The sequence below is a fragment of the Anguilla anguilla genome, chromosome 13 (genome assembly GCF_013347855.1).
Source record: "Anguilla anguilla isolate fAngAng1 chromosome 13, fAngAng1.pri, whole genome shotgun sequence".
Lineage (NCBI taxonomy): Eukaryota > Metazoa > Chordata > Actinopteri > Anguilliformes > Anguillidae > Anguilla > Anguilla anguilla.
In genome coordinates this window covers 41,222,782-41,240,594 of record NC_049213.1, presented here as the reverse complement: position 1 = coordinate 41,240,594, position 17,813 = coordinate 41,222,782, and the positions used below count along the sequence as shown (strand labels likewise).

At 42.3% G+C, this 17,813-nt stretch overlaps 1 protein-coding gene across 1 annotated transcript; it reads left to right on the top strand.

Moving 5' to 3' along the window:
• Positions 1–889: 889 nt before the first annotated feature.
• On the top strand, positions 890–9,131 carry prelp (proline/arginine-rich end leucine-rich repeat protein). The gene is made up of 3 exons (XM_035387978.1): positions 890–1,059; positions 6,757–7,706; positions 8,130–9,131. The coding sequence occupies exons 2-3, from the start codon at positions 6,761–6,763 to the stop codon at positions 8,294–8,296; spliced, it is 1,113 nt and encodes a 370-aa protein (XP_035243869.1). The 5' UTR covers positions 890–1,059; positions 6,757–6,760; the 3' UTR covers positions 8,297–9,131.
• Positions 9,132–17,813: the final 8,682 nt, after the last annotated feature.

The window sequence follows — 17,813 nt, the reverse complement described above, 5'->3', positions numbered from 1 at the left end:
CTAGCCCTAGCCCGAGCCGTAACCCTAACCTTAGCCCTAACCCTAACCCTAGCCCTAGCACTAACCCTAAGCCTAACCCTAGCCCTAGCCCTAACCCTAATCCTAATCCTAACGCTAGCCCTAACCCTACCCCTAACCCTAGCCTTAACTATAAATCTAACCCTGGGAAATAACCCTGATCCTAACCCTAACCCTAACCCTAACCCTAGCCCTAGCCCTAGCCTTAACCCTATCCCTAACCCTAACTTTATCCCTCACCCTAGCCCTAGCCCTAACCCTAACCTTAACCCTAGCCCTAACCCTAACCCTAACCCTAACCCTAGCACTAACCCTAACCCTAGCCCTAACCCTAACACTAGCCCTAGCCCTAGCCCTAGCCCTAACCCTAACCCTAACCCTAACCTGAACACTTCCTTCGGCCCCCAGCCAGCCCTAAACCCGGCTGCAATCAGCAACAACACAACCTCACAGCTGCTGCTGCGATGAGGAAAATGCAAAGGACTGAAACACACACACACACACACACACAAAACATACACACGCATACTCTCACTAAGACACACACACACTCGCATATGCACACACAAACACGCATATACACACACGCACACACTCACACACACACACGCAGTCACACACACAAACACAAACTCAGACACAGAGACACACACAAGAATGTGAGGATGGGAGAGATGTGGGATGGATTAGGGTTAGAGTTAAATCCTTTTCTTTGGGAGGGGGATAAAGGCAGTATTGTTGACTGTTAGAAGAATTTGTGAGGAAAATGATCCAATAAGCAAGCCGCTCCACTAAAGAGGAGAGACAGCAAGATCGAGGGAGAGAGAGAGAGTGAGAGGAAGAGAGAGAAAGGGGGAGAGAGAGCAAGGGAGAAAGAGGGTGGAGAGAGGGTAAGGGGAGGAAAAGAAGTGAGAGAGAAAATTTAAGGAGAAAGAGAGAGAGAGGAGAGGTGGGAGGGAGGGGGAGGAAAACAAGTGACAGAGAAAACCTAAGGGAGAGAGAACGTTTGTGACTTCATTAAAGGGCAGGTACCAGCTGCAGGTAAGAATCACAGCAGAACTTTAACTTCTTTACTCTGTGAGCTGTTCTCTGGGTTACTGAGGAAACACAGCAGAACTTTAGCTTCTTTACTCTGTGAGCTGTTCTCTGGGTTACTGAGGAAACACAGCGGAACTTTAGCTTCTTTACTCTGTGAGCTGTTCTCTGGTTTACTGAGGAAACACCGTAGAACTTTAGCTTATTTACTCTGTGAGCTGTTCTCTGGGTTACTAAGGAAACACAGCAGAACTTTACGTTCTTTACTCTGTGAGCTGTTCTCTGGGTTACTGAGGAAACACAGCATAACTTTAGCTTATTTACTCTGTGAGCTGTTCTCTGGGTTACTGAGGAAACACAGCAGAACTTTAACTTCTTTACTCTGTGAGCTGTTCTCTGGGTTACTGAGGAAACACAGCAGAACTTTAGCTTCTTTACTCTGTGAGCTGTTCTCTGGGTTACTGAGGAAACACAGCAGAACTTTAGCTTCTTTACTCTGTGAACTGTTCTCTGGGTTACTGAGGAAACACCGTAGAACTTTAGCTTATTTACTCTGTGAGCTGTTCTCTGGGTTACTGAGGAAACACAGCAGAACTTTAGCTTTTTTACTCTGTGAGCTGTTCTCTGGGTTACTAAGGAAACACAGCAGAACTTTAGGTTCTTTACTCTGTGAGCTGTTATCTGGGTTACTAAGGAAACACAGGAGAACTTTAGCTTCTTTACTCTGTGAGCTGTTCTCTGGGTTACTGAGGAAACACAGCAGAACTTTAGCTTCTTTACTCTGTGAGCTGTTCTCTGGGTTACTGAGGAAACACATTAGAACTTTAGCTTCTTTACTCTGTGAGCTGTTCTCTGGGTTACTGAGGAAACACAGCAGAACTTTAGCTTCTTTACTCTGTGAGCTGTTCTCTGGGTTACTGAGGAAACACCGTAGAACTTTAGCTTATTTACTCTGTGAGCTGTTCTTTGGGTTACTGAGGGCTGAATTCAGAGCATTTCTATAGAAACCTGCTTCTCTCACTCCGTTCCTCTGGCAGTTATTTGTATTTGGTTTTGCAAAAGTGCTTTTCCTGTTTTAAAGAATAAGAAGACATAGACAAAGCTGTAGATTGTTTTTTTTTTCAGGGCCAGGTGAATGACATTATTTCTTTTCCATGATCAAGCTTTCGCACTGTTCTGTTTAACTACAACCTTGTTACATAAGGCAAAACCATGTTTAAAAAGTCCTGACTTACAAAAGCAGTGGCATACTTTGGTAAGGGTAGTCTGGATGCAGTGTCCCATGGATCCTGTTCAAGTGGAATTTCAGTTTAAAAAGTTAAAGAAATGTGCAGTTTCTGATTGTGGGAAAACTCAACTTTCATACTTTTCATACCTTTCCCCGGTTCAGCTCTGCAGCTCATGTGGCTTCTCTGGTTTATCTCAGCTACTGAATCAGGTCACCTGAACTGACTTCATCCAAACTATCTAAAGGCTGTAACATTTTACTGTAATGCTCAGTAGAAATGGTACAAATATGGCAAAAACTGTAATGTTCAGATAATTACACATCACAACATTAAATTACCAAAAATCCCCCCAGAGTTTGTGGATAGTTATATAAAAACGGACACTTGCAAGAACACAAACATAAAGTGGCCCTGTATCAGCACTGTCCAGAAAAGCAAGATTCAACGATCAGGGCAAAGTGGGGCAAAGCAGATCCCTAGCTCAGGCCATGGTGAAGGCATCTGTCATAATCATCATCATCATCAGTGTGAGTGTGAAGTGGGGCGAAGCAGAGCCCAAGCCCAGGCCATGGTGAGCGCATCTGTCATCATCATCATCAGTGCGAGAGGAAGAAAAAGGATTTTCGGACACAATAAAAAAGTGACCCTCCATTAAAGACATTGAGAGAAACAGAGCAGGGAACAGCCAGCAGTGCAGTGTATGATGGGTAGGGGACTGGGCTTGTAACTCAAAGGTTTGCAGCTTCGATTTCCAAGTAGAACACTGTTGTTGTTGTTGTAGCCGCGAGGAAGGTCCATAACCTGGCTTGATTCAGTCAAAATGGATACTATGTTTAAAAAATACTAAAGTTGTGTAATTTGCTCTGGATAGGATTGCCTGCTAAATGCAATGTAATGTAGTACAGTAACCTAATTTATTGATTGCAGATTTGAGCGGTGGGGTTCGAGCTTGAACACAGATGCATTTGCAGAGAGTTGGCCATTCCAAATTAGGGTGGGAATCGAATAAGCTCAGCCCAACGTTGGATGCCAAATTTATTTAAAAAATAAAAAATAGGAAGCAAGCTTTGCAAAGTTTGTCTCATGACTCATAAAGTATCTTCCAAAGTGATCTCGAAGGAAGGGTCAGTTCTTTCCCATGATAATGATGTGAGGATAAAATGGCCAGCATTGTTGGGCTGAATCGCCTGTTCCCGTCATTATGTTATGCTATGCTATGCTATGCTATGCTATGCTATGCTATGTTATGTTATGTTATGTTATGCTATGCTATTCTATGCTATGCTATGCTATGCTATGCTATGCTATGTTATGTTATGATGTGGCCTACAGCTACCACAACACTCAGCCACTTAGGAATGAGTCCCATCTATAGATTCAATAATTTCTGCCATTATCTGTGGAGATGAGTTTCTAAACCCAAGACCAGCACATTCTAAAAGAAGACACAACTATTTATTCACTTATTGCAGCAGGGGAACAGAATACGCAAACATCAGTAAAATGCCTTCTTCTGAATGGCTCACATACTGACGGCATTTTGCCGATATATTGCGTATTCTGTTTCCCTGCTGCTGTAAGTGAAGAAACAGTCACCCATTTGTTGTGTGAACCATTTCTTTTGGATTACTGTAATTATTGGTTTAACATGCCACTCTTATTAAGCAGTTGAGTGTGATGGTATCAGTTTTCTATTGATTTATACGCACATAGTTAATGGATTCCAAAAAAATGTAATTATTCTATTATATAAAAATAACATTTGATGTTTAAGTAGGGTTTCAAACATAGCCGACTGTTACCTTCTCTAAGCCCAAACTTTTACACATCTGACGCAATGCTCCAGTCACACAACACGAGGGCCCACAGGCCAAGAAATGACAGAAGTGTCACCCAAACATGTTAGTGCTACGGCCGCTAGCTTTAAAACTACAGAGCAAAGGAGACAGAAGCAGTTCACATTATGGCCTTTAGCAGACGCTCTCATCCACAGTGACTAGCACAGCCTATATTGTGTGTTACATTGCGACATATAGTGTGCATTACATAGCAGTACAATACACACCCCTATACATGTAATGCACACTTCCTGTATTTTTAGCAATGGAGTGCAGTGAGCATTCTGTCATTAATTATTTGATTATCTCAATAATTTATTGAATCTGACATTTTAAAAAGTATAGAACTGGGACATGCTCTGTGATCCAATACATGAGTGAACCAGAGTTAGTTCATACACTTTTGAAAACTGAGGCAAAAAACAAAAACCAGAACCTGCCCCCCAGAACTGGAGTTATGCTCCCCTGCTCTTGATAATATCTAACGCAATGTACTTTGTCTGGTTAGATAGTATTTAATTTGGTGTGCACGTATTCTACATACAATGTCTAACGCAATGTGCTCTGACTATTTAGACAGTATCTAATTTGGTGTATGTACACTCTAAATACATCATCTAATGTACTGTATATGCACTGCTTACATTAAACAAAACGGCTCCCTTCCCAGATCATCAGCTTCTTAATCACAGAGCCCGACCTTCTTATCGCTATGACGATTGAGCTGTCACTCGGCCAGCAAGGCAGGGCCAAACATCTGTATATCATCTCTCTCCAGCTGACCACAATTCAGGCTTTGTGTAAAACCCAGCAGGCCCCTGAACGCGCTCCTTCTGTTCCCATGACAATGCTCATTAACACATGCATGTGTGGGGGTGCAGGGGCCCCAGCAGGTTACAGCACTAGACCCTCAGAATTCCATTCCATGAGGAACAATAAAGTGCCAAAATGAAATATGTGCTTGCCATTAATCAACTTGGCGCTAACATTTCAGTCAACTCATGAACTCCATATCTTCGAGTATTTAAAATATTTAACAATTGACAGTACACTATTATAATCATTTGGAGCCAATGGCTTTTGAGTGAATTGAAATTTTCATCTGAATTGACTTTGGCATTGAAATTAACACTGATCTGTTTATGTTCAACTCCTTTTGCAACCAAAGGGTGTCAACTGAGAGAGCCTTTATAAAAATATTCATATAACTGGGTCATGGTGCATCACATGAAAACCAAACAGCTTTTGGCTTCATGCATTTAAATAAAAAAAGTAATAACTACAGACGTAGGCGCATTGGGCCTCATTCACAAAACGTGTACGATCACAATTTAAGAGAGGTTTTGTGAATGAGGCCCATTGTCTCTGAATCAGGAAGCACTAGCAGACCCAGTGGGGGGTCAGCTCTCAAACCATCAGCATTAAAACGTCTTCTTCATGACTGGGAACAGATGTGCGATTGTGAGATTGAAAATATAGTTCTGCTCTGCGGTTGTATTTATGCACATCCTGTAAATGACAGTCCTGTAAACCAAGAGAAAGCTCTAAAGCTTTCAGCTGCTCACACTGTACCTCAGTCACATGATTAGTCTCCATGTGATTAAAGCTTTCAGGCCCTCACACTGTACCCCGGTCACATGATTAATCTCCATGTGATCATGTGATCCAGGTGCTGGCTGCTCTTTGCACTGCATGGGGAACAGGTTGCTGTTCCACTTGTTTTGACCTTTGATTACTAACATCTAAGTTAAGCTCTGCAAATGGTTCTTCAGGGAAAAAGGTTCTGGTCACATGACTGGAAATCCTCTCATTCTTGGTCCACACTGATCAGGACTCAATGGTCATTCCTAAAACTCTATCCGAATTCCCAAAACTCTATCCGCATCCCCAAAACTATATGCATTCCCAAAATACTATCTGCATTCCCAAAACACTATCCACACTCCCAAAACACTATCCCATTCCCAAAACTCTATCCACATTCCCACAACTATCTGCATTCCCAAAATACTATCCCCATTCCCAAAACTATCTGCATTCCCAAAACACTATCCCCATTCCCAAAACTATTTGCATTCCCAAAACACTATCCCCATTCCCAAACTCTCATTGTTGCTATTACTCAAACCAAATGTTTTCCTTTCCTTGCTTCCTTCCATTGGCCGTTTTCCCTGCTAGTCTAAGCTGGGCTCACTGGACCTCCTGGCACAATGGTGGCTTTATCCAGAACACCGCTGAGTCAGAGCTGCGGCATGCACTCAGTCCTGCAGCAAACCAATGCACACAGTCCTGCAGCAAACCAATGCACTCAGTCCTGCAGCAAACCAATGCACCCAGTCCTGCAGCAAACCAATGCACTCAGTCCTGCAGCAAACCAATGCACTCAGTCCTGTAGCAAACCAATGCACTCAGTCCTGTAGCAAACAAATGCACTCAGTCCTGTAGCAAACCAATGCACTCAGTCCTGCAGCAAACCAATGCACTCAGTCCTGCAGCAAATTTAGGTTATATATTTTAAAAATATTGGGAAATATGGGTTTAGATAAAGAATAAGTTTGTTTTATCTTCTTAAAGACCTCTACTAAAAACTTGCATTGCATTTTCTCTCTCTCTCTCTCTCTGTCTCTCTCTTTCAGGAACATGAAGGCTGGTTTTGGATACTCCCCTCTGCTGGTGCTCCTGTTGCTGGGGGCTGTCTGTGGCCAGAGGCCGAGGCCCAGACCAGGCCGCCCCCCCAGCACCAGAAAGCCCCCCGTCCCACAGCCTGAACCGAAGGAGCCCACAGACTTCCCTCCGCCCATCCTGGGACCACCGTCAGTCTTCCCTGACTGTCCCAGGGAGTGCTTCTGCCCCCCCTCCTTCCCTGAAGCCCTTTACTGTGAGAACCGCAACCTGCGCAAGGTCCCCACCATCCCAGCTCGCACCCAGTACCTCTACATACAGAACAACTACATCGACGAGATGACGGCCGAGCCATTCCAGAACGCCACCGAGCTCCGATGGATCAACCTGGACAACAACCGCATTCGCAAGGTGGATCGGCAGGTGTTTGAGAAGATTCCTAATCTCCTCTTCCTCTACCTGGGGAGGAACAACCTGAAGGAGGTGCCCAGTGACCTGCCCAACAGCCTGGAGCAGCTGAGACTAAGCCGAAACCAGATCTCCAAGATCCCAGCAAGCTCCTTCTCCAAGATGGAACACCTGGCATTGCTGGACCTGCACCACAACAAGCTCGGAGACGGCGCCCTGAGCAAAAACATCTTCAAGGACCTGAAGAACCTGGTCCAGCTCAACCTGGCCCACAACAGCCTGAGAAAAATGCCCAGCAACGCTCCTCCGAACATTTTCCAGCTTTTCCTGGACCGGAACAACATTGAGGACATTCCAAAAGATTACTTCCAAAAGTTCCCCAACCTGGCCTTTGTCAGGCTGAATTATAATCAACTGACTGACAAGGGGATACCCAAGAAGGTTTTCAATGTGTCCAGCCTCCTAGACCTGCACCTGGCCCATAATAAACTGAACAATGTGCCAACCTTTAACCACAAACTGGAGCACTTGTACCTCAACAACAACAACATTGATAGTAAGTGTGTGAGATTCTGACTTCAACCCATAGATTAAGAAAACAAAAGTAGAATTTACAAATGCACCCCCTTCCACGCACACAGTGATGTATCAGAAACTGTTCATGCCAGACACATTTAACAATGTATTTTCTTTCCCAATAATTCACAATCAAAACCTTAATATATAATCATACTGGTCACATCGCCACATATTCTCTTGTTCTTAATCTAAAAATGACTCTAAGAATTAACTTGGAAAGGCCCAGTTACTTAGTGTAGTAAAGATACAATATACACATCTGCCTTTATGCAGTTTTAATGGGTACTGGGTGTATGTAATATTTGGGTATGTTTAATATTAAGACATGTGCATGCAGCTGCCAGGGTACTCTTAATCACCCATAATGCATTGTGAGGAACACCCTGTGCTCTCCTAACAGGCATCAACGGCACCGAGCTGTGCCCGTTCCCAGTGATGTCAACCCTCCTGAACGAGGAAGACCTGCCCAGGCTGAGCTATTTAAGGCTGGACGGAAACCACCTGAGTCCTCCAATCCCAATGGACGTCATCATGTGCTTCAGACGCCTCAAATCCATCGTCATCTAGAGCTTCTCTGGCCATGAGCTCTTACCCAAACCCTCTCCCCCCCTTCCCTCCCCACCCACGCATCCGCTCACCTTACCCAAAACCCCCCTCACCCCTTCCCCCCCACCTGGCTGGGATGAACTGATCATGTCTCAGACTGTCAAACGCGTGATCCCTCCCAAATGAATGGGAAATATCCTCTTTTTGTACAGCTGGACTTTACACTCTCAAGCTAGTGAGACCTCACCCATGACACCAAAGAGGAAACCTAATGTGAAGTTGTGACTGTGGGCCTTGTAGAGTTGCTTCACCATGTCCTCCATGCATGGATATAACTGCAATAACATATTACTTCCTCAGTAAGTCGTGTTTCTAGTAACATACACATAATAATTATTAAAAAGAACGAGTTAAGCCTAAAAATAAAGGTACATTAACTGACCTACTACATGCTTACAGCGTAGTTACGTCACAGTGTGGTTTGAAAATACAAGCAATGCAGTTCAATCAGGAGGGGGTAAAAGAAAGCAGTGCTTCTAAGAGCAAGTCTAATATATTCACTCAGAGGGGCAAAGCAGAACACACGTGACTACCATGTAGTTCAACAGCCCTCAATGTACCCGTGATTTTAAGGTACTGTGTGTAAAAAGTTCATTTTATCTTTATTCGGTATGAATCATATCTGTAAAAATGAAACCTGTTCTGCATCACAATATCACCTGCATCTACAGGCCAGGTGAGTGTGTAACTCCCATGGCCTGGCTTGTTCTGATGTACCTGTCAAAACCACATTTTCATTTATCTTCAAAAGGGAATGTGCAGTATCCTGACAAACAAATAAAATAGCTAAAATGTATCATTGCTTTGGTGGGTTTGAAAAGAAAGGCAGAGCACACCCATCCTAAACATCACACAGGTACTGAGGGTGAGAAGGGGCCAATGAGGAGAAAGCCCTTTCCTCCTGGATCTGGACTCACCATTACACACTCTGTCACTCAAGAGCTCTTTGACTCCAACTAAACACAAACTGAAAGCACTTTCTACCTCCCAGTCTGTGGTATGTAAAGATTTAAGTTTGTAGGTCCCAGTCAGTGCTTTGTAAAGACTGAAGTTTGTAGGTCCCAGTCTGTGCTTTGTAAAGATTGAAGTTTTTTAGGTCCCAATCAGTGCTTTGTAAAGATTTAACAGTCTGTGGGTCTCAATCTGTGCTTTGTAAAGATTTAGGTCTGTAAGTCCCAGTCTGTGCTTTGAAAAGATCAAAGTTTGTAGGTCTCGGGCTGTGCTCTGAAGGTCCCAGTGATGTAACTAAGGAGGAATGTTCATCCTTTCACCTAAGTAAGCCAGTTCTGTTTCTTCCTCAGAGGTAAGGAAATGATTGGTTTCTCTTTTCAGAAACAAGGGGGAACTGGATTTAAACCAATCACGAATCAGAGCTGAAATGAAATGCGTGGCGAGGACCAGATAATGTGGCCTTCACTAGTACGACCCTCATTTTAGATCAGTCCACAGCTTCACTCCTGAGCCTTCACTAGTACGACCCTCATTTTAGATTAGTCCACAGCTTCACTCCTGAGCCTTCACTAGTACGACCCTCATTTTAGATTAGTCCACAGCTTCACTCCTGAGCCTTCACCAGTACGACCCTCATTTTAGATCAGTCCACAGCTTCACTCCTGAGCTCCAGCTACAGTCCTTTTACTCAGGCTAGCTCCCAGACTCACAATTAGCCTTACTGTGCGTGTTAAACACATCAGAGGCAGAACATTATACAACACTTTTAACACACCATATTTCAGAAATCTGAACCGGATTCCTCCTGTTCCAGAGCTGTCAGCAGAGTACAGAATGTTCACCAAAAAAAGGCCAGCAGTGGTGCTGGCTGATTTAGAAAAACCGTTGGCAGTCTCTGGGATACATTTGTGCAAAAATGCTGTTTTTGTGCTCTCTCTCTCTCTCTCTCTCCCTCTCTCTCCCTCTCTTCCTCTCTCACTCCCCCCCCCCCCCTCCTCTGTCTCGCTCTCTTTCTCTGCTGCATGCACACACACACAAACTTAATGAAGTATTACTCTGTTTCGCTCTCTTTCTCTGCTGCATGCACACACACACACACTTAATGAAGTATTACTCTGTCTCGCTCTCTTTCTCTGCTGCATGCACACACACAAACTTAATTAAGTATTACTCTGTCTCGCTCTCTTTCTCTGCTGCATGCACACACACACAAACTTAATGAAGTATTACTCTGTCTCGCTCTCTTTCTCTGCTGCATGCACACACACACACTTAATGAAGTATTACTCTGTCCCGCTCTCTTTCTCTGCTGCATGCACACACACAAACTTAATGAAGTATTACTCTGTCTCGCTCTCTTTCTCTGCTGCATGCACACACACACACACTTAATGAAGTATTACTCTGTCTCGCTCTCTTTCTCTGCTGCATGCACACACACAAACTTAATTAAGTATTACTCTGTCTCGCTCTCTTTCTCTGCTGCATGCACACACACACACACTTAATGAAGTATTACTCTGTCTCGCTCTCTTTCTCTGCTGCATGCACACACACAAACTTAATGAAGTATTACTCTGTCTCGCTCTCTTTCTCTGCTGCATGCACACACACACACACTTAATGAAGTATTACTCTGTCTCGCTCTCTTTCTCTGCTGCATGCACACACACAAACTTAATTAAGTATTACTCTGTCTCGCTCTCTTTCTCTGCTGCATGCACACACACACAAGCTTAATGAAGCTTTCTCTGCTGCATGCACACACACACACACTTAATGAAGTATTACTCTGTCTCGCTCTCTTTCTCTGCTGCATGCACACACACAAACTTAATTAAGTATTACTCTGTCTCGCTCTCTTTCTCTGCTGCATGCACACACACACAAACTTAATGAAGTATTACTCTGTCTCGCTCTCTTTCTCTGCTGCATGCACACACACACACTTAATGAAGTATTACTCTGTCTCGCTCTCTTTCTCTGCTGCATGCACACACACAAACTTAATGAAGTATTACTCTGTCTCGCTCTCTTTCTCTGCTGCATGCACACACACACACACTTAATGAAGTATTACTCTGTCTCGCTCTCTTTCTCTGCTGCATGCACACACACAAACTTAATTAAGTATTACTCTGTCTCGCTCTCTTTCTCTGCTGCATGCACACACACACACACTTAATGAAGTATTACTCTGTCTCGCTCTCTTTCTCTGCTGCATGCACACACACAAACTTAATGAAGTATTACTCTGTCTCGCTCTCTTTCTCTGCTGCATGCACACACACACACACTTAATGAAGTATTACTCTGTCTCGCTCTCTTTCTCTGCTGCATGCACACACACAAACTTAATTAAGTATTACTCTGTCTCGCTCTCTTTCTCTGCTGCATGCACACACACACACGCTTAATGAAGTATTACTCTGTCTCGCTCTCTTTCTCTGCTGCATGCACACACACACAAGCTTAATGAAGTATTACTCTGTCTCGCTCTCTTTCTCTGCTGCATGCACACACACACAAACTTAATGAAGTATTACTCTGTCCCGCTCTCTTTCTCTGCTGCATGCACACACACACACACTTAATGAAGTATTACTCTGTCTCGCTCTCTTTCTCTGCTGCATGCACACACACACACTTAATGAAGTATTACTCTGTCTCGCTCTCTTTCTCTGCTGCATGCACACACACACACTTAATGAAGTATTACTCTGTCTCGCTCTCTTTCTCTGCTGCATGCACACACACGCACACACACACACACACACACACACACACACACACACACACACACACACACACACACACACACACACACACACACACACACGCACACACACACACACTTAATGAAGTATTACTCTGTCTCGCTCTCTTTCTCTGCTGCATGCACACACACGCACACACACACACACACACACACACACACACACACACACACACACACACACACACACACACACACACACACACACACACACACACACACACACACACGCACACACACACACACTTAATGAAGTATTACTCTGTCTCGCTCTCTTTCTCTGCTGCATGCACACACACACACACTTAATGAAGCTTTCTCTGCTGCATGCACACACACACACTTAATGTATTAATTGTAGAATCATATCACATGTTCTGAGGGCCCTATTTTCACCCAAAAACAGCAATGATGGAGCAGGCACAGGTGAGATGGCGCAATCCTAGACTCACCTGTAAACACAGATGGTACAGTCCTGACTTCAAACAATGACTTTTGGAACCTAATGCATACGTTATCACCACTGTTTCATTAGCATTGCTAGCCTATGTAGGAACAAACGTGGGACGATGTGCAAGCAACTTCCAGATGATAAACTGAGTCCGAAACCTGCCTCAAATAAAATCAATTCTGCAATTCTGAGTACCCTCTCATCAGCCCGTTATCTGGCCCAGAATCAGCGTGTGCTGGCAGAAACAGCGCTGACCGCACACAGGGTAGTGCTCCATGTTTCTCTGCCATCTTAACTCTACCAAAACCCACACAGGTGGCGCTTCCTGAAGCAGGCCGCTGGACAAACCAGCTGAGCGCACTGGAATTCAGCATCGCAGCCGAGCCATAAACACCGAGGAGCTGGAGAGACCAGTCTGTTAAACACTGAGGAGCTGGAGAGACCAGTCTGTTAAACACTGAGGAGCTGGAGAGACCAGTCTGCTAAACACCGATGAGCTGGAGAGACCAGTCTGCTAAACACCGAGGAGCTGGAGAGACCAGTCTGTTAAACACTGAGGAGCTGGAGAGACCAGTCTGCTAAACACCGAGGAGCTGGAGAGACCAGTCTGTTAAACACCGAGGAGCTGGAGAGACCAGCCTGTTAAACACCGAGGAGCTGGAGAGACCAGTCTGCTAAACACCGAGGAGCTGGAGAGACCAGTCTGTTAAACACTGAGGAGCTGGAGAGACCAGTCTGCTAAACACAGAGGAGCTGGAGAGAACAGTCTGCTAAACACAGAGGAGCTGGAGAGACCAGTCTGCTAAACACTGAGGAGCTGGAGAGACCAGTCTGCTAAACACCGAGGAGCTGGAGAGACCAGTCTGTTAAACACTGAGGAGCTGGAGAGACCAGTCTGCTAAACACCGAGGAGCTGGAGAGACCAGTCTGTTAAACACTGAGGAGCTGGAGAGACCAGTCTGTTAAACACTGAGGAGCTGGAGAGACCAGTCTGTTAAACACTGAGGAGCTGGAGAGACCAGTCTGTTCACATGTCTCACTATGACTGGAGGGCAACATCGCCACTGTTAGTACCCTGCCTCCCAAGGCCACTGTAATGCTGTGCTTTTGTATTTGTAAACATAAACCACCTTCAACAGTAAGGCGATTATTATTTTCACCACCGTAATGTTATCACAGCACACAGAAGGTATAGTATTTAATCATTAATCTATTCTCTACATCAGTATTCACTGGCTTTTCAAAGGCAGCACATTCACAACACACACCTAGTCATCCGCCCTCAGGTCAATTTGAGGGTAATACATGTATAGTGCTCGTGCTAAAAATACAACTCTTCTGTATTTGCAATATGTGGGCAGATACCTGTAGCAACAGGTCAAAATGATGGATTTTCCACCTGCCGAAAAAGTAAACAAAAACATGCAAGTCTTCAGACATATTACCTGACAGCATACTCAAGAGGGAAAGACTGGCTCAGAGTAAACAATGTCTTGCCAGAAATGCTTTTTAAAGGCCATACCATTTATTTTTAAACACAAACATGCTAATCATTAATGCTACAATGGAATTTACTCGTCAACACTAGTAGCGGAAGTATGTCACGTCACATCAGGAAAGGAATTTGTACAGTTTAGTCACAAATAGTGCACAATCTGCTGAACACATAAATGTGATTTGTGATAAATATGAAAGTTTGTTTTATGACACAGCACACATGAAACCCCTTCCAGATGGCAGCTTGTATTCAGATGGAATGCGACAGCAAGATTAAGATATTGGCTTTTGTATCGATTTCTGGAAGGTAGCCGACTGGTAGTGATGAAATATAATATCTGAACATAAACAAAAGCCAAAATACTGACATACACAAATCACACACAGTACACATCTGGAAAAAAAAACAATTCTGACCAATCTTTGTCCCAAAACATTGACATTGGAATAATGAAGTCAGAACAAGTGGCGTCATCACCCCCCCCCTATCCCAAATAACTACACCCACATCTTTGTGGCTGAGGTTGGGCTGTTTCTCATTGTACCTACGCCCCCTAGTGTTCACTGTGTGTACATCAGAACTGAAACATAAAATATCTATTCTGATTAACTTTCATATGTCGGGACATTACCAGTGCTGCCCCATGGCCAATTTGGGCCAACATTTCAACAACAGATTTTTCCCTAATAAAAATAACTTCAACCTGAAATGTTTTCAATGTAGATATTTTAGTAGTTACTGTAGGTACAATGTTTGGGTCAATTAGCTCAGTTTCCACTTGTAATTCTACTCCAATCATGAACTTAACAGCTTTATTTAAACAGGGTAGGACAATGAGAACCAAGTTCACTTTTACATGTTCACCCTGTGAACAAAGCATAGGAGTAAATGACATAGGATATCAAAAATAATAAAATAGGTATAAAACACAAAAAATATATAACTAAGTGCATTGTATATGATATATTTTATATAATATACAATGTAATTATAAAATAAAAAACAACATAAAAATAAAACTATAAAATTACAAGGCAATAAATTAACCCAATACTCCATTAAATGTCACTTCTGGCAAGTGCAAGACACTATTAATGCTTTCAGAGAACAGTCTGTTAGTCAAGCCTCTGTGTTATTTTTAAATGCCTGCCTCTGATGGTCGAGTAGCCATCACACCAAAGCCAATGAATAGATCACCGTTTCTAGTAGGCATGGGCAAGTAAGAATTCCCCCATTTAACTGTGTACCTTACAAAACCAAATTTCCCTCGCATGCACGTTTACAAGTATTTATCAAATGCAATTAATAATAGTACATGACTTCAGCAAGAAAATTAACTGTTTTATAAAAATTTTATAAATCTGTCTTTTGAAATGTCTGCTACTGTATTTTGTACTTATTTTGGGTGTTTCTTTTATGTCTGGTGAAGCCATGGGCAAATTTCCACTGTGTGGTCAATAAAGTTTCCAATTCATATATTTCTGCAGTCAACCTACTGTAGAATTCACAAAAATGCACTTTAAATGCAATTTTAACATAATTTGTTACTATGTATTAATTTATCATTTACAATATTTTAATAATTTATAATTTATTAGTGTGTACTACATAATAGTGAGGCTGGTGCTCTACGCACAGTACATGTACTGCATATAGAGAATATAAATTTGCTTATTTTGAACTAAAATAAATTAATTAACTGACTATTTAAAAATTAGACCCAAACCTTCATAAGAATACTGACTACTGACAGCCAACTAGAGTGACACTAAACATTGTACAGGTGGAAAAACAGCTAAATGTTTCTGGCTTGTTTCTCATATTTTGTCAGGGAGTTTATGTATATGTGTGTGTGTATGTAAACACACATGTACACACAAACATGAAAAATACACGTATTGTACAATATCCTCTCTTGTGCAGTGTATCACATGTGAAAGCTCATTATGTCACCATGATCATGTTCCTACATTGAAGGTAAATGTTCATTTTAATAACATTAATGAAACCCCATTATTTAACCACGATCAGATTTTTTTGTTCATTTTAATAACATTAAACAAACGGCTTCCTGGCCGAGGGGATTAAAATCATGTTTTGAAAATGTACAATTTTACCATAAATGAAATGTTAAACTCTTCTTCCCTTTTGAATTAGATTATACCGAACAATATAAGGATGAAAATGGTTGAGGTTGGCCCTGCCACATGAACACTCAGAGAGCTTTAATTCCTCCAGTGAGCCTTTAACATCGTCTCGCTCAATGACACTCAGCCAGTAACCCAGGCTACAATCGTCTGAAGTCTTACCCTCCATAACCTCTATGATTCTGTCTTCCAGTGATTACTCTTTTAACATGCTGAGCAGCACGGCCTGCCCTGCTGTGCTGCTCATGGTTTGCAACTATTCTGTGTGAATTCCAAATTATAAATAGAAATATAGAAATATATAATGATGCTTTCGGTTTCTTGCCTAATTGCAAAACCCATGGCGGTGACGCGGCAGGAGCAGTGAGGAATGCAGAGAGACGCGTTTCAGGCTGATGTGATTACATCAGCACCTGTGCAGCATATGCCAGGAAAACATAAACGTCACTTTTAATTAACTACCTACCCGCCAAAGCATTTCCTTTAGGTGGAAACTTTGATTTTGGTTTGGCATGCCAATTTACTTCCCATATCCTTGTGTGATATTACTCAACTGTAAACAAAGCTGAATTAATGAATGACACACAAGGAAGTTCCTGGCTGATGAAAGGAAACGGTAATGAGTGGGAGGAGCAGAGTTTTCGAGGAACAGTCGAGGCTAAATTGAGTACAGGAAACAGTTGCACCGAATAAATGAATGAATGAATGAATGAATGAATGAATGAAAGCTCTTGTGATTTAACACATTCGAAAATCAATGCCAAATTGAAATAATATATGTTCAATGTTTATGACACTCAGAAACACTTTCCATATAAGGCTGCATCCCAAAATACAGACAAATAGCATCAAACATGTCGGCTAAAATTTTCATAAAAATATGCATTTTAAAAAAGGCGATTGAATGGTGTGGCCTCATTTTAACTTTATTCAGACAGAGGAAAGCAGGTGTTTACAGATAACAATGGGATCACAGCTCAGCAAATATATCTTGATTGTGGAAGATAGTGATCTAGCCAGATTTTTATTATTTTGTTTTTACATATTATTAAATATTAAATATTCCATCTTACATTAGCAGTAGAAATTGCTAACAATAAATGTTTCACATTTTGATGGTAAACTATCAGTGCCGTAGAAGCCAACAATGGCCAAGCCAATGATTACCTAATCCATCTGTGCCCCTATCCAGGGATCCCCAAATCCAGCAATGCCCTAATCCAGTAATGCCCAAATCCAGCAATGCCCTAATCCAGTAATGCCCAAATCCAGTGATGAACTAATCCAGTAATGCCCAAATCCAGCAATGCCCTAATCCAGTAATGCCCAAATCCAGCAATGCCCTAATCCAGTAATGCCCAAATCCAGTGATGAACTAATCCAGTAATGCCCCAATCCAGCGATGCCCTAATCCAGCAATGCCAAAATTGAGCCAGTATAGATGCAGGTACACTTGTACTCCCCAGTTGCATTTCCACCATTTTTAAAAATCTTAAAGTTATCATTTAACACACACACACACATATATTATTATTATTATTATTATTATTATTATTATTATTATTATTATTAATAATAATAATAATAATAATAATAATAATAATAATAATAATAATAAAAATAATAATAATAATAAATGTCTGACTGGAACTACA

Bases quoted from the DNA above. Each gene is read 5' to 3' on its own strand.
- prelp (XM_035387978.1), top strand. From the start codon at position 6,761: ATGAAGGCTGGTTTTGGATACTCCCCTCTGCTGGTGCTCCTGTTGCTG. The intron at 7,707-8,129 runs GTAAGTGTGTGA...CTCTCCTAACAG, and splicing joins CAACAACAACAACATTGATA to GCATCAACGGCACCGAGCTG.